This window comes from Micropterus salmoides, unplaced genomic scaffold (genome assembly GCF_014851395.1).
Source record: "Micropterus salmoides isolate LMB-PRFRI ecotype aquatic unplaced genomic scaffold, ASM1485139v1 Ms_hic_scaffold_1, whole genome shotgun sequence".
NCBI lineage: Eukaryota > Metazoa > Chordata > Actinopteri > Centrarchiformes > Centrarchidae > Micropterus > Micropterus salmoides.
In genome coordinates this window covers 61,276,313-61,300,847 of record NW_024040040.1, presented here as the reverse complement: position 1 = coordinate 61,300,847, position 24,535 = coordinate 61,276,313, and the positions used below count along the sequence as shown (strand labels likewise).

General features: G+C 40.0%; 1 protein-coding gene and 1 pseudogene across 1 annotated transcript; one reads left to right on the top strand and one right to left on the bottom strand.

Annotated features, from left to right (window-relative positions):
• Window positions 1-2,076: 2,076 nt before the first annotated feature.
• Window positions 2,077-7,121, bottom strand: LOC119915114 (annotated as a pseudogene).
• A 1,937-nt stretch (window positions 7,122-9,058) lies between these two features.
• On the top strand, window positions 9,059-23,174 carry actr2a (actin related protein 2a). The gene is made up of 9 exons (XM_038734712.1): window positions 9,059-9,210; window positions 11,051-11,161; window positions 11,845-12,060; window positions 12,174-12,246; window positions 14,272-14,408; window positions 15,558-15,707; window positions 15,822-15,967; window positions 16,217-16,349; window positions 18,732-23,174. Exons 1-9 carry the CDS (start codon window positions 9,163-9,165, stop codon window positions 18,900-18,902), a joined length of 1,185 nt encoding a protein of 394 aa, XP_038590640.1. The 5' UTR covers window positions 9,059-9,162; the 3' UTR covers window positions 18,903-23,174.
• Window positions 23,175-24,535: the final 1,361 nt, after the last annotated feature.

The following is a 24,535-nucleotide window of genomic DNA, read 5'->3' as shown; positions in this document are numbered from 1 at the left end:
ATCAAGAAGGTCCAGCAGAGGATGTACTTCCTGCGCCAGCTCAGGAAGCTCAACCTGCCTAAGGAGCTGCTGATCCACTTCTACACATCCATCATCCAGTCTGTCCTCTGCACGTCCATCACTGTCTAGTTTGGATCTGCCACCAAAAAGGACAGGAGCAGACTACAACGGACAGTCAGGACTGCAGAAAAGATCATCGGTGCCAACCTGCCCTCCATTCAGGACTTATACATTTCCAAAGTCAGGAAACGGGCAGGAAACATAACTGCAGATCCATCTCACCCCCCGACACAATCTGTTCCAGCTCCTCCCCTCTGGTAGGTGCTACAGAGCACTGTACGCCAAAACCAACAGACTTAGGAACAGTTTCTTCCCACAAGCCATCACTCTGATGAACAGCTGATTTCTGACTCAGTCAGGAACAATTCTTGTGCAATAACCCAGTAACTCTGCTACCTGTTTACTGGCTACCACTTACTATTTATTCATCATTCTCTATTTCAGAGCTGTTCATACTGTTCATATTGTATATTGTAAATGCTGTATACCAAATCCACCTACCTCTTGTACATAACACCTGCACATAATACTTATTTATTCCAGCATTTTTTGCACTCATCACACTGTGTACATGTATGCTTGTATGTGTATGTGCACCTGTGTATCACATCCACCTCCGACATGTACATAATAATAACAACAATGGTAATACTCCTTTTCTCCTGCATCCTTTGCACTCTGCTCATTGCACTATTGTCTCAATCTGGCTGTTTTTGTTTATAGTGTGTATATATGTGTTCTCTATACTGTAGCCTGTGTTTGATTATTGTTGTTTTATTGTATTATTGTATAAGTCAGCACATTGTGAGCATTGTACAATCCAGAGTCAAATTCCTCGTATGTGTACACATATCTGGCAATATAACTGATTCTGATTCTGATTCTGATTTTATTAAGTGTATTGTATGACTTTTAAAAAAAGTAATTTAGGATATCTATATGATCATTTTGAACTGGAATGTCTGTTTCAATTCAATTTTATCGATATTATACCAATTCATAATAAAAGTTATCTCATTGCGCATTTTAAATAGACCACATCCTGTCTGAGAAGAGCTGAAGATTTGTGTAAATGCTGGTTGTTGAAACTATAAAAATTATTATATGTATATAATAATATGATATGATTAGTTGTACTCACCAGTGTTTGGCAGAGACTCTGCTGTATTGTTGAGAAAGACCTGATGAGTTTATATATTCTTAGTTTCGACTGTAGCTCTGCTGTTGCTCTGACAAACTTTCAGTTTCCTGTTGAGGTTTGTGACTTTTTCACTAGCCAGTCAAGGTTTGATATTTATGGCTTTATAAAAATATGCGTATTTATTTGCATTAGGAAGAATAATGGATCATCAGTAATGGAGATGGAGTCAGGGTTCTCCAGAGCATGAAGGATGACATGTTAATGGCAGCATGGTTTGGATTTTGACAGGTACTACCTTAAACTGGTATTACCCTGTTAAGCCAGTCAGAGCTTTGTAAGTGGATTTCAGAATGGGGATGCCATCTTTCAGTGCTAGAACCAGAAAAATAGCTACACCCATGACAAACAGTGATTTAAATAAGCACATTTCTTTAGTTGTCAACAAAAATTTTAATTGCTACTTGCAACCACTACCCCAGCTTTCGTGTCAACTGACATGTTGTTGATGGTACATATATATTCCCTTGAACCGCTGCAAAGATGTTCTCCTTCCCTATGAGGAGGAAAATATTTTCATCTGTGCAATTAGCCGTAGTTTTTGCATGTGTTTCACTCAGATTAGCAATAAGGGATCATGGCAAAGGGGAGAAGGGGCAGCTCCAGGTATACTTCCCCTGACGCTGTGATCAGTGAATTATTTCTAAACTGGTGACTTTCCACTCCCCTGTAAGCTCTCTGTGCCTGCTGACAGATTTAGAAAGTGAAACAGTTTTATCTAAAAAACATTTCTTTGCTCCTTAGCAAAATCAGGTTTAAATTTAGATTAAGTGTTTTTTATTAGACAACTTACAGGTCAAGCAAAAATCAAGACGGTCAGCTTTTTACCTTCCTTTATTGTTTCTCTTGTATAAAGTATGTATCTCGTAACGTGTTTCTCAAACTTGCCTTAGCGTCAAGGCACAAAAAACCCTCAAAAATGAACAACAAGGATTCTTTTCACCTTACAGACAAAAGTTACAAATCAGTACATTCAATACACACTATTTTTTCTTAATGTTTGTTGATCTTTTTGACATACCTCACTAAGAGGACTGCAGACCCAACCCTCTTTCCTTTGTAATACTACACTAATACAACTAATCAGGGTGGGGCAGACAACCAATGTTCATAAACCAGGCAAAGACCAAGTAAAGAAGTGAGGGGAGGATAACTAGACAAAAGTGAAACTAATCAGGGTGGGGCAGACAAACAAAGTTCATAAACTGGGAAAAGACCAAATTAAGAACTGAGGTGAGGATAACTAGACAAAAGTGAAACTAATCAGGGTCGGGCAGATAACCGAAATTCATAAACTGAGTAAAGTCCAAGTAAATAATAGAGGGGAGGTCAACTAGACACAAGTGAAACTAATCAGGATGGGGCAGACAAACAAAGTTCATAAACCGGGCACAGACCAAGTAAAGAAGTGAGGGGAGAATAAATTGACACAAGTGAAACTAATCAGGGTGGGGCAGACAACCAATGTTCATAAAACAAGCAAAGACCAAGTAAAGAAGTCAGGGGAAGGTAACTAGACACGAGTGAAACTATCAGGATGGGGCAGGCAACCAAAGTTCATAAACCATGAAAAGCCCAAGTAAAGAACTCTATAGAGCTATAGAGGTTAGTGTATCAAATAACAAGAGTCTACTACCATGCTGGCTGCTCTGTTAGGCTGTTCTTCATGCAGATCTGAGCTAAATACTAACAGCAGCATACCAACATGCTTACAGTGAATGCTCACATGTTGATGATTAGCAAGACTGTCAGCAGGATACACCATCTGGAAACCATGAATGTCTGTACCAAATGTTGTGCCAGTCTAGTAGATGTTACTATGTATCACAACATAAGTGAAAACTTTGACCTTCTGGTGTCTCTTGAGGAAAAGAAAGAGGATCATCAAAGTTGTCAGAATGTATCCTCTTGGGATCTATCTGTTGTAAATTTCATGGCAATCCACTGAATAGTTGTCAATATATTTCAACCACAAATATCAGCCTTGTGATGGCTTCAGAGGAAAATTCTGGTTCACCAAAGTCAGTAGGATCCATCTTCTGCGAACCAAGACAGTCTGTACAAACTTTAATACCAATTCATCTAATAGGTGTAGAGAAATAGTAATACTATCAATTGTAACATATATAAATACACATATAGAACAAACCCCAAATTGTAGTGCAATTACATATGAAAGACTTTAGCAAGTGCAGCTGAACTTAACAATAAACAAATCAAATAGTGCAAACATACAGTATGTGGTCATATACGTGATATTCATTCATATAAAACCTGTTTCGGCAATAAAATGATGAACCTTGGAGTTGCTATGAATATGCTGCTGTTCTGGTCAGTTAAATTTAAGCAAACATCATTTTAAAAAAACAATTATTATTTTCTTAGTACTCAAAAACATTAACTTTTACCAGCCAGAACATCAGTCAACACCGTTTAGCGTTTTACCGTTTTCCATTTAGCTTGGAAATGAAAACCCCTAGTGTCCTGTTTCAAACAGGCTGATAAAAGTAAAGCTCCATCTGAAAATACACGTGGAAGCAAGGCTAGTGGAGCACGAAGCTTTTTAAATTATGGTAGCTAGTTCACACTAAATAGCTGATTAGCTATGCAGAATATTAATTTATGAATTGTATTCTTGTTAATACCTAAAGTTAAATGTAACAGACCTTTCTTATTGTTGACATTTTGAAAGGTGTGACTAATACAATTAGTAGCTGTATTTCAGTACTAATGAAGCCATCAGTGATGCCGTACAGCTGTGCTTCCAGCAAAATGTTTGCTGGAATATAAATGATAATAACAAATCATGCCATGACCTCAACTGTGCCCACAGTCTTCTCTGCCTCTTGTGCTGTTGGTCCGGTTGAGAGTCTTCCTGTTTTGCCTAGGGAAGAGGAAGTCTTTCAAGACATTAGTCTCATTACCAAATAAAGTCAAAGGACATTTGAGTGGATTTTTTCAAGTTGAGGATGAAATCATCAAACCCATGACTTGATCATGAGTCCAAGTATTGTAGAAGGAAAAGTTTTTAGTCTACTTAGTGTCATTGACACGAGAGATAATTAGAGGGGCAGAGTTTTTACCATCATCATTAAGCCCAGGATCGAAGTATGGGAAGAGTTTCTCAGTGAAGCAGCAGCCAGTAAAGGAGTAGATAAGAGCTGCAGCATCTACGTCATAAAAGGAGACCAGACCCTCCTCATAATCCACAAACACCCCCACCTTCTGAGGCCGAGACTTCAGAGAGAGATGGACTGAAGGGTCATCAAGAGCTCTGTACTCATTTCCATTTTTCAACCATATAGTCCAGTAACCCTCATCGGGGCTAAGTGTGACCAGCCCCTTCCTGTTGATCGACTCTCTGGCCACTCCTAGATCCCAGTCAGTCTTTTTAACCTGAACCTCAAAGTAAAATCTGCCAGAAGAGAAACTCTGCTTTCCTAAAACACAGAGACTGGCAGAAAATCTCTTTGGATTGTCTAGAAGATTCTTCTTCACGTCACCATGATTCACTTGTTTCCCATCATCAGACAGGATGAGTTCAGGATGTGCTGTATCAGGATCAAGAGTCACATTTATGGCATACTGCTGGACCCTCTTCAGCTCAGACTCAAACAGCTTCTTCATCTCTTTACTGAGCGTCTCCTCCAGCTGAGCCACAGCTCTCACCACAGTCCCCTCATATGAAGGTGGATGGACGCTGATCTTGGTCCAGTCCTTGGTCGGTGGAGGGTGGATGTTCAGGCACTGGACACTCTGGAGAAGATGGAGGTGGTCTTCAGAGCGTGAGAGCTGCTCCACCTCAGTCCTTCTCTTGATCAGCTCAGAGATTTCCTGTTCCAGCTCTTTGATGAAGCCTTCAGCCTGTTGCTCTGTTGTTCTCTGCTTCTCTTCGATGGTGTCGATGAGCTCCTTCAGGCCTCTCTCAACAGACTGCTTCAGAGAAGTGAAGACCTGAACACCTTCTCCTATCTCTCTGTCTGCATCTTCCTTGCTGAAGGGGACCGAGTGTTTGATCTCCTGAATCTTTAGTCGTCTCTTCTGGATCATCTGCTGAATTTCAGCCTCTGTCTTCCCCAGCTCGGCCTTCTTTCCTTCATATTCTTCCTTCAGAGGAACAAACTCATGTGCCCTGTGGTCTAAAACAGTGCAGAGCATGCAGACACATGTCTGGTCGGTCTTACAGAACAGCTCCAGAGGTTTATTGTGCTTCGTACACATCCTGCTTCCAGGTTCTCCACAGGGTCGATCAGCTGATGTCTTTTCAGGCCTGAAGCTGTCAGATGAGGCTCCAGGTGAGTCTCACAGTAGGAGACCAGACACACCAGGCAGGACTTCAGGGCCTTCAGTTTGGTTCCAGTGCAGACGTCACAGGGAACTTCTCCTGGTTTGGACTCTTGTTGATCCGAGCTGCTGCTGCTGCTGCTGCTGCTGCTGCTGCTGCTGCTGCTGCTGCTGGCTTCCTGCAGAGCTGACTTGAACTGAGAAACCATCTGAGAGATGAAAGTGTTGACCCGCAGTTCAGGTCTTATGTGGAAAAGCTTTGCACATGCGGGACACTGGTACTGGTCAGTGGTATCCCAGTGTTCAGTGATGCAGTTTTTACAGAAGTTGTGTCCACATGATGTGCTGACAGGATCAGTGAACACATCCAGACAGATGGAGCACAGGAACTGGTCTTCAGACAGCAGACTGCTAGGAGAAGCCATATCTACACAATCAAAACAAAAATGAAATGTGAAGAATGCTTTTTTGTGTGTGCAAATTTATGGTTATTTGTGGTAACGTATTTCACTACAGCCCACAAATACTGCATAATGTTTTTGTAAATCTGGGAAATAAAACATTCATGCAACACTAACTTCATTTCCCAATAAGTTAATTAGCCTATAGGGCAGTAAAATGAAAAATCCTGGTCCTTTAATTGTTATTTTTGAAACACAGGTAAGAAGGAAAGAAACTGTTATGGTTTGCTTGTTTGGTTCTTGTTCACAACAGTAATGGGTGAAAGAGAAGAATCGCTGTATCCGACATATGACTGTAGTCTGCACAGCGGACCAGGTCAGCGCTATTACCTCACAGCAAGACATTCTGTGTATTATCTCTCTGGGTCAGCCACCACTGTGGGAGTTAAATAGTAATATAAATAGAGAAGCATTACTTTGGAATCATTATTTGTCTCCCCACACATTACATCGCATATATATCTTGTTTTGTTTTGCTGTAACAACATTTCTAGATCCCTCAATTATTTCATGTTTGTTATTAAAAAATTGTTGCACTCCTTCTGAGACCTGTGCGATGTTTCATATTTATCACATTTGTACATAAAAGTTGTATATAGTGTACACATAACTCTTATTTTTCTATTTCTGTTATATCTTGTATTTCTCTATTTTATTTTAATTTAATGTGTATTGTCGTATCGGTTGAGTTGTATCTGGAACTGCTGTAACAGGTGAAATACATATTTGTGGGCTATTAGTTTACATTTACATTTATTCATTTAGCTGACGCTTTTATCCAAAGCGACTTACAATTGCTATACATGTCAGAGGTCACACGCCCCTGGAACAACTAGGGGTTAAGTGTCTTGCTCAGGGACACAATCGTGGATGTCTCACAGTATATTAAAGAATGTTTATTGCACTTTTTATACCAAAACAAATTTGATTTCTATCACAAAATAAAAACAAGAGTTAGTTTGTGATTGAACCTGTAATTATCATGTGCTGTACTCACCAGTGTTTGGCAGAGACTCTGTTGTGATGCTGAGAAATTCTTGATGAGCTTGATTTTTTATTTAACAGTTATAAAAACACTCGTCTTGCTTGCAGCTCTGCCGTCGCTCTGACAAGCATTCAGTTTCACTTCAGGAATGTGACGTTGAAGCTCCGCCTGCTCTGTGTTTGGTGTTGCTGCTTCTGGCTTGCACATTATTATAATAACATAGTTTTGGCACATAGTTTTGGCACAGGAAGAATTTAATATTCAGGGAATGACACACTAAAGACATCTGGCTGTCAACAGCAGCCCATCGAATGTTTTTACAACAAGAGACAGGTTCTGTTGCGAGCCCAGATATTGGTATGTTTGGCCATGACTCATGAACAAAACTTGAAAACACAAAAAAAGAAAGTGAGCCATTTCTCATCCATGAGTCTTCCATTGTTTTGTCACACGTGTATTTTCGATATCTAATGTGAGTTTTCATGCTTTAATTGTCATTTAAACTCATGTTAGTTAGACCTCTTTGCCACAGACAGGATTCGATCCCTCTTTTCTTGCTTTGTGTTCTTCTGTGGGTTGCTTCACCATTAGACTATCTTCCAAACTGATCAGCACAAACAACTCTGTATGTAATTATTCTCTGGGTGAGAGCTGATGCAGCTTAGAAAGCCCTTATAGTGACTTTCAGCAATTCAATAGTTAAGTTGTTTAAGATTCAGCTGTCTCTGTGATTAAGCTCTCAGGCTGCGGTAGGCAGGTTTGAGGTTCAAGGCTTAACTTTTATATCTACTATTATTGTATAATACAGATTTTTGGTGTCAAAAACTAAACGAATGTCAACATGGACAAAAAAATCATGAACTTTGTATTTAATCATTATGATTTTAATGTTTACAGATTACAGTTGTGCATCCTCTTCCTGCCTAGCCATGTATCCAAATGTACTGATTGTGAATGTTTGTGATAAACTGAAGGATGAAGTGTTCCTTTGTGGGCTGAGAAAACGCTGGTCCTTCTTTAAGGATCATTTTAGTGTTTTTAACCTGGACCCTATTCTCACATATGTTGGTATTAAAATGAATAGTAGGTCCATAAGGTTTTGGAATCCGTGCAGTAGATGGCTTCAGCCGGCAGCTGAACCGGCTGCAGTGACATCCACAAAAAGTGCTTCTTGTTGCCAGCGACAGACAGACCGTTACACCAGGTGCCTGGCACCATCATGGAAAGGATCCCTACGAGGGACTCCAGGTGACCCCCTTTGTTTATAACGGGAAACTGAAGTCTCGCTCTAAAACTGGTGAGGTGAGTTGTGGCAAGAAGACGGCGGTGGAAACGTGAGTCAGGGTTTGTTGTGTTGGAGTAACGTTAGGAAATAAAGTCTTGCTAGCTCTAGGTACACAGCAAACTCCTCCCACTTGTTTTCACCAGCTGCAACACCTCACCTCTCATGACATTTTAGAGCGAGAATATGATGCATTGCTGCAGATTAAACAGTTAAAATAAGGTCATCATGAAACATCTACAGCAGTAAAATGCAATCTCTACATTAATGCGACAGGAACAATAATCCAAAAATATCAGATTTAGTAGTGAAACACTGACAGGGAACATTTCACTGCACTATGACTAATTTTACTTTTGATACTTTAAGGAAATGTTGCTGAAATAAAAGGTACAGGGGGAAATAAAAACACATAAATTCCTGCTTTCCAGAGAAATCTTCTCCACCAACAAATGATTTTATTTTTATAAAGGTAGACACATAATTCAGGTAGCAGGTGAACATTTACAAACACAACAGAATATAATACAGTAATCAGTAGCTGGAATTTATTTTACCTTGAGTTACTTTTTCTGGACAATTCACTTCTGTTTCTTCTATATTTACATAGCATTGCATGTTTTCTTATTGTGCATCAATCCTTTCTCCAAGCACTTTCATTTTGGGAGACAAAAAATATGCCACTTTAAAAAGTGAGGACATGTCCCCAGCTTAAATGACAACTATGGACTGTTATGATTAACAGTGTGAGATTTGTGGAGATGACGCTTTTATTCTGACGGAAAAACACACCTGAAGTGTTAGGTGTGTTGCTTCCGGCGCATCGGCTAGCTTGACGTTAGCTCTTGCAGGCAGAAGGTGGAGGGGCTTCTGCTGGATTCAGGGAACAAACATGGACAGTCAAGGGAGAAAAGTCGTGGTTTGTGACAACGGAACAGGGGTAAGTTTAAGAACAAGGCAGCGCTGTTAAATCTCAGTCCGTGTCGCTCTCCGGTTCTCCGCAGTTCGATAAGAAAACGGCGAGAACTGGAAACAGGAAGTTAACAGAGAGCTAACAGGCTAACGCGTTAGCTTGTGTTTAGGAATGTGTCTGTCAGCTGGATTCATCTGCTGCAGAGCTACAACTGACATTCACTGGGAAGACAAAGTGCTGTTTATGTTTCTCACACTGGAATTTAGCCAATAAAGTATCTGAAAATGGTTGTTGTTGAATCGGGTAACTTGGCTAACTGCAGTACCTTTAGCTAACTCGTAAGTAACTTTGCCTGTGTAACGACATGTAATGACAGCTAGCTACCGCACAGTTCAACTAAACACAATAACAACCGTCCCTTCAAGTAATCACAACATTTAATCACCTTTATAATAACCTAGTAGGTTACTTTTTTAGTTGTTTAGGTAGATTTTCTAACCGTTACATTCTCAGGTAACGTTAGCCATCGTACGCTAGCTTCGCGTTCTTAATCTTTGTTTATATTAAATAGAGTTTGGGTTAAAGAGACCATTCAGTTTATTTCCTTCTATGTTTTACAGTTAGCTTAGCCTGGTTAGCTCAATTCAAACGGCCGCGCCCCTCGTTTAAAAAGAATAGCTCCTCTTCAGCAGTGCAGCTTTAATCACACACACATGCAGAAGGGGTGAAAGCGTGTTATTAAATTGTCGCACATGCTTTTTGTAGCTTTTAGAAATTCAACTGTTTCAGCCAGTAAAAGTGAAATACACCAGTGTGCATGCAAGAGACGTGGGTTGCGGAAGTTGAGGCTTTTCTTCCATGTAAGGAAACTTTCACCAGCCTGAATCTCGATTGACTTTTAAACACTGCCGACAGTTTTTTATGAATCATGACCAAGAGGAAGTTGTTTGTCCTCTGGTTAAAGACTTCGAGAGCATCACAGAGGGACTTCTGTTTTTACTGTAAAAGATTAAAAAATAAATAAATACACAGACTAAAAACTAAAACGTTGTACGTTTTTAATAAGGTACGTTTATTTGTCACATTACAACAAGTGTTAATGTAATTAGTGAAATCGTTAGCTCCATTAAATACAGTTTTCATTTGCTCTGCTTATGTTTATAAAGTTACAGCTGAAACCACCTCACTTCCGGTATGTGCTTCATACTAAATGCACTTTAGCATGAAGGAATAGTAAATTTAAGCATTGCATACACAAAAGAGTTTTTACGACATGATGTCAACACTTCTTGAAGGAGAAGGTTCAGAAAACTACATCTGACATTACATTTAATTTAATTTACCTTTAAAAAATTAACATTGCAAAGAGCTATTTTTTTATTTTTTTGACATGCTGGAGTTGGTTTGTGAGGGAAAAGAAGCAGCTATGGACAGGACATCAAATCGTTTACCTTCTTAAGATTATAGATAAAGTGATTTTTGTTTATTAACATCACCCATTGGAGTTAATAATTGATAGCTTTACTCATAGAATAATGATCTTAGTTTCATAACTCAGTTGCTTCCGTATCTAAATCAATATCAGGAGAGAAAAAGTGGTGTCGGTGAGGCTTGTATTATCTTACATTGAATAGTAGTCTATCAAAATGGTATAAGCATTATTGTTTACACAGTTCTGTTGTCCGAACTGTTTATTCCAAGCAAGTTAAGACATTATGAAGGTTTCTGTTTTACATGTGTGATGAACAGGCGACACAGAATGGCATCTATCTGACTCAGTGTGAGATCTTGTATCTTATAGATCTGAAACATGTTTTTTTAAATATTCTAACATGCATTTTTTTCCCTTCTTTCATTCCCTTCCTAGTTTGTCAAGTGTGGCTATGCAGGCTCCAACTTCCCAGAGCACATTTTCCCAGCGCTGGTTGGCCGGCCAATCATCCGCTCCACAGCTAAAGTTGGAAACATTGAAATCAAGGTAATTATTTTTCATTCAACAGCGTTTTTGTCACCGTGCGGATACTTCTCTGGATGTATCATGACGGCTTGTGGAAGTTGGAACATAGTTAGACTGTGGATAACAGCATCATGTGTGATAAAGCTGCGATTCTTGGCCATGTTCTATGAAGTAGAGCTGGAACAATTCATTGATTAGTTGTCAACTATTTAATTAATTGCAAACTATTTTGATAATCGATTAATTGTTTTGAGTAAAAATGATCTGATTTCTGTGTCTTAAATGTGAATATTTCCTGGTTCTTTCCTTCTCTGTGACAGTAAACTGAATATCTTTTGGGTGGACAAAAAAACACACTTGAGGACGTCTTCCTGGGCTTTTAGGAAACACTGATCAACATTTTTCTGAGATTTTATAGACCAAACAACTAATCGATGAATCGATATAAGAAACGATAAATAATCGTTAGTTGCAGCCCTGATATTGAGTTTATGCAAGTTTAGATCTCAGCCAAACACTGCACTTCTCTTTAGTCAGACAGGTGGGAAATAATTTGATAATCAGCTGCTGAAATTAAAGTCTTAATGACCAGTGGCTGTGAGCTACAGAGAGACAACAGCCAAACATAGTAAAGAAAAGTGCCAGGTAAAGAGCCAAAGTCTTTCTCTCAGTCTGATGAACTGTTGACCTTTGACCTCTCGCAGGACCTGATGGTGGGGGATGAGGCCAGCGAGCTGCGCTCTATGTTGGAGGTGAACTACCCCATGGAGAACGGCATCGTGAGGAACTGGGACGACATGAAGCACCTGTGGGACTACACCTTTGGCCCCGAGAAACTCAACATCAACTCGCGCAACTGCAAGATCCTACTGACCGAGCCGCCCATGAACCCCACCAAGAACAGAGAGAAGATAATAGAGGTGGGTTTTAGCTGAATCAGATGCAGCGCTCCAGATGTTTTTAGTTTTGAGAGACTCGGGCGGTGTGTATTTATATAGAAGTTAACTAATACCTTCTGTTTTTCTCCTGCCAGGTGATGTTTGAAACATACCAGTTTACAGGAGTTTATATCGCCATCCAGGCCGTCCTCACGCTCTACGCTCAAGGTGCGTTTGTCTCCGTAACGCTCATGATCACTGCTAAACTAGGTGACTGAATCGTTGCATGCTTTCTGTGTGGAGATTTTCCCCACCATCTAAACATGTATGTTAGTTTAGTTTCTCCAGTCAATGCCCTTGACCAAGGGAGTTGGTTCCTGGTCCGAATTAGGAGGCAGAGCTTGAACTGCAGTGCCAGAAACTGCATTTCATTGGATGACCATTGAGGCTGCCACCAAAAGCGAGTCATTCCCCATAATAATAATAATAATAATTTTTTTTATTTATAGGGGCCTTTCTGAACACTCAAGGTCACCTCACAAAACATAATAAAAGATTGCTGTGACCTGATAAATAGTGATCATGTTTAAAAAGATTTGTTTTCAAGCGGGATTTAAAAATGGAAAGCCAGTCAATGTTGCCGATGTCTGGTGGAAGAGAGTTACAGAGACGAGGGGCAGAGCGGCTGAAGGCTCTGAACCCCATGGTGGTCAGACGAGCAGGAGGTACAGTGAGGTGAATAGAAGAAGACCTAAGAGTATGGGTGGGTGTGTTAATATAAAGGAGGTCAGTGAGGTACAGAGGAGCAAGGTTGTGAATGGCCTTGAAGGTCAGGAGCAGATTCTTAAAATCAATGTGGTATTTAACGGGGAGCCAATAAAGCTGCTGAAGGAAAAGAGTAATGTGATTAATAGAAGGGGTTCTGGTGATGATACGGGCAGCAGAGTTCTGAACCAGTTGAAGTTTATGTGTGGATTTGAGAGGAAGACCAATGAGAAGAGAATTACAATAATCAATGCGGGATGTGACCAGTGTGTGAACAAGAATGGTTGTACTGGTGGGTGAGAGAGACGGTCTGAGGTGATTAATGTTATGTAAATGGAAGTATGCGGACCTACTGACATTATTAATGTCAGCTTGAAATGATAGAGTGCTGTAGAGGATCACACCCAGACTCTTGACCTGAGGGGAGGGGGACACTGGGGAGTTGTCAATGGTAAGAGAAAAACTGACCGATTTAGTTAAAGGAGACCTATTATGCTTTTCCACATTTTATGACTTATCTACAGTGTTATAATGTTGGATGTTCATGTTAACTATGGCCAAAGCTTAAAAAATGAGGTTAAAGTATTTATAAGAAATCCCTCTGAGCAAAAACCTCAGGTTTCCTCCTGTTCTGAACGTTCTGTTTTCAACTGCTTTTTCTACCAACGGCTGCCAGAGGAGCTGGTGTTCCATTTATGGTCATTTGCTTCCACAGCAACGGCAGCGCTCATTCTGCCTGTTCCGCCCAGGTCTTCAGGTCTTGGCCAATCAGAAGACACTGTGCTTTGAGAGGGGGAGCCTTAAAGAGACAGGAACATCTACAGTTTGTTTCAGACAGAGGCTGAAGTGAAGCCCTACATGAAGAACTTTGAACTTTTAATCGTGCAAAGCTGCCATACAGGAGTCACAATACTACAATGTAGGACTGTAAAAGCAGTATAATAGGTCTCCTTCAAAGTGGATTTGGTACCAATGAGGAGAAACTCGATTTTTCACTGTTAAGTTTGAGGAAGTTGCAAGAGAACCAGGATTTGATTTCCGTTAGGCAATCAGAGAGGGATGTGTGTGGGAGAGATGTGGTAGGTTTGGTGGACAGGTAGAGCTGGGTGTCATCTGCATAGCAGTGAAAATGGATGTTAAATTTACGGAAGATATGGCCAAGAGGAAGCAGATAGATGATGAACAGACAGAACACCGGGAACACCAGGACAGAGCCCTGGGGAACACCAGTAGTGAGAGGGGATAGCTCTGATTTGAAATGTTTGAGTTGGATGAACCGTAGACCCCCATGTTAAAATTCCCACGTCTGCGGTTAAATTGGGATGTTTTCGCCAGTCACACCTGTGGTGCACCATCGGGTAAAGTTTCAGCTTCATACACATCACTGCTAAACCTTAGACTCAGCACTTATTTGTATCTCGTGTCCATCCACATGCACACCATGCCAAGAACTAGGCGATACACATATTTGCACTTTTTTTGTTTCAGGACTGCTGACAGGAGTGGTGGTCGACTCCGGTGACGGCGTCACTCACATCTGCCCGGTGTACGAGGGCTTCTCTCTGCCCCACCTGACCCGACGTCTCGACATCGCAGGGAGGGACATAACGCGCTACCTCATCAAGGTACCTGCAGCACCAAAACAGTTTTTATCAATGGAGACTGGTGACGATTGTTCTCGATTGTGCGATTGTGACTGTTTCTGGTTAAACAAAGAGGATCAACGAGGAAGAAGGTCTCTCTCTGTAGGGATCTTTTTCATAATGTCGTCAGATATTTGTAATAACAATCAGAACACATAAGTGTACGATGGAGCACAATACTGGACAATTTCAAAAAAATGTTGTCCCAATTAGACACACAGACACAAAAACATGAGAAAATAAGGGCCAGGTTGAAAAATACTGAAGTTTCATATTAATATTAAATATTTCTTTAAATCTTGCACTGTACGTTGAATTCTTTTTAAATTCAGTGTTGAGAAGATGATGAAATTAAAAAGGTTCCAGTGTGTTTCGTCAACTTCAATTTAAATTGACGAAACATTCAGGTTCTGTACTGTGTGAATAAATTATATTTGATCTAATTTAATTATGAATTAACATAATGTACCAAACCTTTTGTCTTTTGTCCGACATGAAACCTGTTCCTGTTGTCCAATCAGCGTTCAGTATTTTGGCCACCCCTGTTTCTCCAAAAGAAACCTAGATTTTAAAGTAATTAGCATTTTCAGTCTTGTTGTCTTTTTTGGCTCATGTTCATATTTCATAGTGATCTTATTTTAAAGTTGTTTAGAAACCAGAAATGTTCGGCACACTATGCAGCTGGGTATTTTACATAATTTTTTTATTAATTAATATATTTGTGTTACATAATAATGGTAATTACATAATTTAATGTTTGCACAAATAAATCACTGCACAAGCTGCCATATTGCACATATTCTGTAGTATTCTTTTATATTTTATAAATACAAATCCTCTCCCCCTGTAATATGTTTGCACAACACAAATCCGAAGTAATGCACATGTAAATAACTGCCACATTGTTTTTCTTTTACACATACTACGCATGTAGTTCTAATATTCTTTTGTAACTTTCACTTTTGTATATATATTTTTGATTTATTTATGTCAACTGTAGGTTTATGTCTCTGTCTAGCACCTAATCAATGTAGCAAATTCTTCGGACATGTAAAGTACTGTAAAGCTCTTTCTGATTCTAATTTTGATTCTGATAACTATCAAATCCTCCCTGTACCGTCTGACTTCCAGCTGCTGCTGCTGCGGGGTTATGCCTTCAACCATTCGGCGGACTTTGAGACAGTGAGGATGATGAAGGAGAAGCTTTGCTACGTCGGTTATAACATCGAGCAGGAGCAGAAGCTTTCGCTGGAGACAACGGTGCTGGTCGAGTCATACACGGTCAGTCGTGCCCATGTTAATAAATCATTCGTACAGCAGTTAAAGAGCTCAGTATTTAATAATATTGAGACGTCATTACTTTTCTGAAGGCGTGGATTTTGTGTGTGTCCTCAGCTCCCGGACGGAAGGGTGATCAAGGTGGGAGGTGAGAGGTTCGAAGCCCCTGAGGCTCTGTTTCAACCTCACCTCATCAACGTGGAGGGTGTGGGTGTGGCCGAGCTGCTCTTTAATACCATCCAGGCCGCAGATATCGACACCAGGTGAGCTGTCAGGGGCCGCACGTCAGATTTCTCAAGGCAGCTGGCATAAACCAACAATTTAAGTTTTATTACAAAATATACACGAAAGGATATTCTTACATAAAATATCCAAGTTCCAAAAGGTTTTAAAACTAAATCCCTCTGTGGATACACAGGATAACACATTTACTCACACGTTGTCAAGATTAGTATTCTCACAGGTGGAGAGATGTAAAATAACACCACACAACGTTGTGTTTCTCTGATCAGGTCTGAGTTCTATAAGCACATTGTCCTGTCCGGAGGCTCCACCATGTATCCCGGCCTGCCGTCCCGCCTGGAGCGTGAGCTGAAGCAGCTGTACCTGGAGCGAGTGCTGAAGGGAGACGTGGACAAGCTTTCAGTGAGTACAGGGATCTGAAAAACAAAACACAAAACACTTGAAGCCTATGGGAAGAGATATACTTTTTTTTTTAACTTTGTTTATCGGGTTTTGCCTTGTTATCAGAGCATTTATTAAAAAAAAAAAAGAAATCAATATATATTCCTTTTTATACAAAAACATAACGATATCATTGTAAATATTGCTAAACACAAGAACAACTTATGGAAGAATAAAAGCTGATTTGAAGTTGAACAGCAGTTACTTTTGGTGAAACTTACTAAAAGACAGAAACGAGAGAAGGCGTCGGAGGAGATGGTGTGTACGACCCTTGAGCTGGTTGAGGCAGAAAAAGAAGGACAAGCCGCAAATGTGATGCTGCCAAGCTGGCCAATTAGTTGTTGCGGTCTGCGTAGCCTTGACATGTAGTTAAATGTTTGCGCTGCAGCCTGCAGTGGAGATTCGACACAGAAGGATAAATTGGCCTCTTGTTTACGTACAGTTAACTTAAAGTGCAGCAGTGAGCACTTTAATATTTAAATGGTTTGTACTTCTTCCAGGTACTGAGCTGTAAATATTATGGGAGAGAATGGTGCATCATATGTTTCTATTCTTGATTGTCAGCTTATTTTAAATGTAAACATTCAGTAAATCTGGTTAATCAGTGACAGAAATGCAGCTTTTCTTGTGCAGTGTGTGTATTTGCCAGTAGGTGGTGCTGAAGCCACAGTCTGGTGAAAGCCTTCATCACCTCAGAAACATCTTTCTTTGTCACGTCGTGAGATGACACGGTGAAAATATAACATGTCATTGTTCCTACGTCTCTCTTTGAGAGGAAGCACGTTCTGCAGCCGCTCGGGGAAATCCTCCAAACTGTAATTAATGATCATCTTCAGTCTATTTTAGGGACCTGGCAGGGCGGCGGGGGTTTCAACATGTTATTATCTCCTCCTCGTCTCTTTTAACACAGGGTTCCTGCGGCTCCTTTAAAAAGTTTTATAAAAGGTCTTAAATTGAAATCAGTCGTCTAAAACGCCTAATTAGTGTGTATTTGTATGGTTTTCTTTTAGTAATTGAATTAGACCCCTCCATTAATATAACTCATATTGACGTCTGGCTGCCTGTCATGTTATCGTCAGTTGTGGCTGCAAGATTGGGAGACGCAAGTTAAAGTGGTTGGAGGAAGACCCGATCGTTCTGTCTGGCTCAAACAACCGTAGCCTACATCACGTCCTCTCATTTGCGCAGGTCCAAAAAATTATCTATAACTACAGGTTAAAATAACTTTCTAAAGTATGTCTTTCACCATGATTTGTTTTCCTCCATGGATTATTTCCCTCTTTATAGTTCGGTTATTTTAGTAGTTTATATTGAGTTTAACACAGCAGTGTTGAGTAAGGGCTGGGCAATATGGACTAAAATAGTAAAATCATTATTTTTAAGTTTAAAGGCTGATTTTTGCTCCTGAAGAAACTAGATGGTTAATTGTGCTTTTAAATGTTTCTTTATGGTCAGAACATAACAAACACTTGATGCCAAATAGCAGCCTGGTATCAAACAGTGGATCACTTCACAAAGCTGAGGTAGAAGATTCAAAACAACAAATATGCATCAGAAAAATAATCTTTTTTCAGTCCCTTTTCCTCAACACAATAAACATCTTAACAGAAAAGAAAGTGCTGATTTGTTTGTGATTCAAATGAATTAAATCAAATATTTATTGAACATTTATATATTGTTATTGAGGAAGATTGCATCACGATAATTACCATTTTTGTTTTATTGCCCAGCCCTAGTTCACCTGAGCATGATCAATAATTGGCGCTGTTTGAGCACGTTTATGAATGGACACACTGTCTAAGCGTCCGTCTGCATTGTCAGACTTTAGGATTTTATTTGCAGAAGACTGCGACCGATACATATTTCTGCCCAAGTAGTTGTTGTATGTGGATAGACAACACATTTGCATCCATGTGGTCATGGAGTGCCTGACCACCTCCAGAGGTCGTTTTGCTGATTGGATCACGATCTGTCCTCAATGCGTCTGGGGTGCATTTACACCTGTAGGCCTACTTATGACTACTCATGTGGTCAAGTGTTACCTGATCACAATCTGATCCCCCAAAATGCATTTTAATGCCAGATGTAGACAACCTCTATGTTCCCTGATTCAGAATATGCAAAGTCATTCACCTGTGGTGAAAATACAACTGCTAAATATGGTATTGCATCGTTCATTAAGAGATCAAATGCACGTGTCTTTTCTGTCAAAGAAATTGTTTCAATATTTGAAGTCTTAAATTTATATTTGTTGAGGTATTATAAAGCATTAAATTTGACTTTTCAAATGTTGCAAGAACCCTGTAACACTCTACTCTTCTTTCCACCTCATCTCTACCGCAGAAATTCAAGATCAGGATAGAGGACCCCCCTCGGCGTAAACACATGGTTTTTCTGGGTGGCGCCGTGCTGGCCGACATCATGAAGGACAAGGACAACTTCTGGATGACGCGGGAGGAGTATGAAGAGAAAGGGACGCGGGTGCTGGAGAAGCTCGGAGTCACCGTCAGATAAAACCAACAAGAACACTCCCCCACCCACCTGCCGTCCCCAGTCTACCCCGTCAGCTGATATCCATACATCACTTACCTCTATGTGTCTGGATGGTCACACTGTGTCTTTGACTCGCGCTTGTTTTAAAAAGCAAAAGGGGGAAGGATGGAGGGAAGGAGGGATGTGGAGTTTTGGGGTAAGAAGTCTCATGTCGAGTTCTTGAATATTTGCCCCACAGCACAAAAAAAGAATTATGTTTTGAGATACGCGAGCTGCCGCCAAATACTGCAACGCCATTTAAAGGTATAGTACAACATTTCGGGGAATACTTCAACATTCTTGGTAAGAAAGTGAATTAAGGTATTTCCCAAAATGTTAAACTTCTCCTTTAAAGATGAAGTCATATTTGGCGGCATTAAAATAGGCTTTTCAAACTTTCGGGGTCTTTCTGAGACCAGAGAAATGCTAATATTTAGTTTTAGAGCAGCACCCCTGGGAGTATTTTGGTGTTGTGTGCCTTTCACATGAGGCCAGAAGGAGCTCCTGCTTGTTTTGAAGTTGAAGACAATGATTATGATTATTGTTATCATTGATATAATTAGCAATTCATTCCAAAATGAGACCTCCGCCATGTGAAAAATGTGTCACCTCATCTGTCAAAACAGATGCTGGTATTAAAAATAAAACTCTCAGTGTGGCGCATCACAGAGATTAGACATCTAAACAAATGGAGCATTACACACGTTGTCTTTTAAAATCATCACATTCTGTTCAGGCGGCCGTTTTTAACTCTGTACCTTGTTTGGCTGTCTTTGTGTCTTTTCTTTGTCTGGACGTTTGCTTGCATCTTGAGCGGGGGGAAATCATATCTTCTGGAAGAAGAGGTGTAATTTAAATATGTAGATGGAAGAAATCTGAAGGAAACTCTTCCTCAGTTCTTTGCCTTTGTTGTGTTGGAAGGTTTATTTTGGGAGGTGAGCAGGAGTTCAGATTTAGAAAGTTTTTTTATGGGTTTAATTTGTTTCTATATCCATTTTTACCACCAACAAATCCAATGATCTCTCATTGGATGTGTTGGTGGTAAAAACGTTTTTTTCCATTCTTTAAAGATTACAAAACATCGAGTCATTCCTTAGTCTTGATCCAGGACTGTCATACTACATATCAGCTTTTTTCATCAACATCCCAAGAAACTCAAAACATTTCAGTCACCGAGCAGCTCTTAAAATGTGTTACGGGAAGAATAAATTAAACGTATGAACTCCCTGGATGGTAGGCAATCTTTTTAGTGAGCCTAAAAGGTGGGAAAAATGACTTAAAATAAAATATGAAGCATGATTTACCCTGATCGAGAAATGTCTCCATGTACGGAAGCCCTAAGCTGCTATACATTCAAACTTTTTTTTAACTCCGTTTTCTCATGATAACAAAACAATAGTTAGTACAGGGTAGGCTCGTGACATTATTTAGGGTAAGTTCAAGGCATCACCAATGCCAGTGGGTAGAGCGCAGGACTCTCAAAGTTGTGTGTTCGATCCCCACTTAAGTTTAGTTCTTTTTTAATTATCCTCTTCCACAAAGTTCTTATGAAGAGACTGTTGCACATGATCATAATAAAGCATGTGTTGGAGCGTGTGCGCCCCAGCGATTGATCCACATCCATCAACCTATGAACGCTCCTTTTCATTTGCCCAGCCTCTCCAGGCAGAGGAAATTCCTGCACTTGTCATTCAGGGAAATCCAGTCACACATTCCGGGACGCCTATTTCAGAGGTGTGTTTTGCAAACCCCCACACACAGAATCTTTTAAATGTCCTTCAGAGCTTTTCAAAGGTGCTTGACACACCTCCGAAATGGCCGTTACGAAATGCGAGAGGTTGATGGATGTGGACCAATCTCAAGGACACTCACTCCAGCACATGCTTTATTGTGAGCATGTGAAACTATTACTATTGTTGAAGAGAAAATTAAAATTTAAAAAATCAGCAAAGATGGGAATCGAACGCACAACCCTTTCACTAAAAATCCTGCGCTCTACCAACTAAGCAAACCAGTAACTCTAAGAATCTATCTGAAATTATTTTAAATAAAGTCATCTGCCGACCCTTGTATTACACAATTGTTTTGTTATCGCGGGAAAACAGAGTAAAACATTTTTTTTAAACGGATGGCCGTTTAGGACTTCCGTACATTATGTTCATTTAATTGTAATTTAGCTTCCAGCCACCAGTGGCAGCACTGAGCAGAATTTAATTTGACCAAATTTGCAATATCTAAGCTGTGATTTGAACATGTTATCATTTCCTTTTGTGTTAATTTTAGCTAATCAAAACAAACGGCATATTTGTGACTCATGCACGAGCACATGAAAGCTCTCTAGGACTCAGCTGCAAAGATCAGTAGTTAACGCCCAGAAATTTAACGACAACTATTTTTGATAAACATTCCTTCGTACCAGTTTCTGCTTTTCCCTCACACTCGTATTAACATGTTTATTGGTCGCTAAGAAGAAACCCCGCTATCTGAAGGGTTCATACTCTTTTTGTTCCTTCTTTCATACGATTTATGAACTTGTGACGGAAATGTGTGAGAGATACAGGATGTTCTTGGGTCATAGAGAGTAATTTCTTTTGTTTCTTTTCTCTGTACGTTCCTAAACATCGATGTGCTTTTTGTTTCAGAGGAGACCAGGCTTGGCCTTTCCTCCGATGGACTGTCTGTATGTGTGATTGTACAGCTGTTCGTTGACCTGCATCATTCCCTGTGATTACTGAGAGTCACAGTGAAGCTTTCTGCCCTTAAAGGTTAACTTCTGTATGTTTCAGCCTGGATTTTTTATGTTTATGTAACTTATTGGGACACTATCGAGCGAGCGCTCTGCGGTCGGCAGCAGCAAAACAGGGCTGCAACTTTATTCTTGCAAGCAATGGCACCCCGTCAAAGTACGTCCACTAAAGTGCTTGTTTTTGCCACTGACAGACTCAGATTGTTGTAAGTGTCTGACAACATTATGGAAAGGATCCCTACAGATATATAACTTTTTTTTCAAAAGAGTAAGATTCTTTTTGTTTAACCAGAAACGGTGACTCTTATCGCTCTCGTCATAGCCACCAGACTCCATTGATTAAAAACAGCAATTCTACCTCTCCGGTCTACCAATGCCTGAATCAGTTTATGTGTTTGTGTTGTTCTTTGATTTTGGTCCTTTTAACCCTTTGTAAAACAACAAGGCAGCTGTAGACCACCAACTCCTCAGTGAGGTAAAATTACTGTTTTTGTTAATGAAGCCTGGTGGCTTTAACAAGAGCAAAAGCGACCTTCCTCTTTTTAAAAAAAAGGGTCTTTCTCTGTAGATATTCTTTCCATAATGTTGTTAGACACCAATAATAATAATAATAATAATAATCTGAGCCTGTCAGCAGCAAAAACAAGCACTTTCGTGGACGCAGGGGCACAATTGCCCGCAAGGATCATGTTACAGCCCTTTGTCACTGCTGCCAACTGCAGCACGCTTGCTCAATACTGAAAACGATAAAAAAAAACCAAAAAAAACATAGACATTTGTACATTTGTACATTTGTCCATGTACAAAAAAAGTCCACGTTGAAAAATACACAAGTTACCCTTTACCAGCTGATCTGGGTTCAGTCATCGCTATCAAACTACTATTATATTAAATATGTGGTAAGGAAATTATTTGGCTGCTCCTGTCAGATGTTAGGGGCAAAATTCAACAAATCCTGTTTTAAGAGGAAATCTCAATTAGATAAATTTTAGCTTCTACAGATACTACAGTACCCATGAGTGTCTTTAGAGAAGACACCAACTTGCATTTTGGGATCACTGAACACATGCTCTGTTCAACCAATGAGGTAATTCCGACATGTTCACGTTGCATCCGAAACTCTGTTTAAAGTAGTCGGGTTGACCACGCTTCTCTCCTCCTTCTCGATCTTGGCTGTACTGAAGATGTGTTGGTGTGTTTGGGATTACAGCAGAAGCTGATTAGTGTGGATTATTGAAATATTATTTGTAATATTAATAAGAATCTGGTGAAATGGAGACCACGTAAAAGCTGGTATTTGTGGTTTCTGACTAGGTTCATATGTGTATATTGGAGACACTTGGCTCACAGGAAGAGATATATAAAAATGTTTCCTCTTGACAACATAGTCATCAAGTGCCAAGTACAGTTTTTCTTGCTTGATGTTACTTTTGTCGTTTTTTTTTAATGTTTTGTTTAGAGCATAACTGCCAACCGCTGATTTCAATAAAGCAAAGGGATTTATAGACGCCCGGTGTTTATGTGTCTTCGTAGTCTGTTCTCTCAAATAGCGACGTCACTGTCCTCTGCTGCGGTCAACAAAACGGGATTAAAGGGAAGATTTATAAAGAAGCAGTTCATTCATTCAGTGGCTGAATCAGCAGGACAATGAGTATGTGATCATTGAAACCTGCTGCTTATGAAAACTTACCTTTTTATATGGGACAGTTCACAAGAAGCTAAGTGAGAAATTCCCAAACACATGGTAACGAGATTTGAACACCCAGAGATGGCTGGATGCATCTTCATCGCCTTCATGTGTTCAGGAGGATGCCTTCACTTTCCGAGTTTATCATGTATAAAGGGTACATGATATTTATATATTTCTTACTGTCCGCAAATCCCATAAAACAGTGGTTCTAAAAGTGGGGTTTCCAGGGGCAAGACCTCAGTCCCACATACAAAGTCCTGCTTCCCCAAATACTCACTAGAGCACCACATGTGGATTCATCCACCGCTGAAAATAGTCCCCAACAAATGCACTAAATTTCCAAGTTGTTTTTAAAAGATGTACAACACATGGGATTTGTTGACAAGAAAAAATACCGTCCTTATTTGGGAAACACACTTTTGTTTACAACTTATAAAATACAAAGCATCAGATGTTAAATGTCTACACATACACCAGTGTATGAAGTAGTTCAGTAGGAGTATGCATCAGTTAAAACATTCCAATAATATCATACATATCACTCTCAGTGGGGGTACTCTGCACCTACAATATGTGTGTACTTTTACTTTTGATACCTGAAGTACATTTTGCTGATACTCATGAATTTTTACTCAAGTGACATTTTGAATGCAGGATTTTTACATTTAACAGAGTATTTTTAAAGAGTGTAATTTCTAGTTTTACTTAAATAAAGTACTTCTTCCACCACTGCTGGTGGCCAAGTTGCATTGTGGGTAATATATGCACCAGATTTTGACAAGGAAGAGGAACAGTCCAACAGTGGTCTTGCTTCTTTTACTTAAGTAAAAGAGTACTTCTTCCGTCACTGCTGGTCAGTACCAGACATGTTATCCTCTGTCACGCTGTGGTGTGTGTTCCTGATTTAACTCAAGGGATGAAAAAGGAAGCGTTGCTGCTGAAGATTCTTTCGAGAAAAACAATGACAACAACACAATCAACATAGACACACTCTGAAACCCTGTGTGTGCAGAGCAGATTGTGAGGAAGTCGGCTGGGACGCTCGTCTGGGCCTGATTTGCCGAGGCCCCAGTGAGTCTGCCTGCCTCGCTTTGTTTACTCGGATGAAATCTGAAACAAATGTGACTGCGATAGACCACCAACCCCGCCAACACACCGCCCCTCCCATCCCATCCTGCT

Bases quoted from the DNA above. Each gene is read 5' to 3' on its own strand.
- actr2a (XM_038734712.1), top strand. From the start codon at position 9,163: ATGGACAGTCAAGGGAGAAAAGTCGTGGTTTGTGACAACGGAACAGGG. The intron at 14,409-15,557 runs GTACCTGCAGCA...TCTGACTTCCAG, and splicing joins TAACGCGCTACCTCATCAAG to CTGCTGCTGCTGCGGGGTTA. The intron at 16,350-18,731 runs GTGAGTACAGGG...TCTCTACCGCAG, and splicing joins GAGACGTGGACAAGCTTTCA to AAATTCAAGATCAGGATAGA.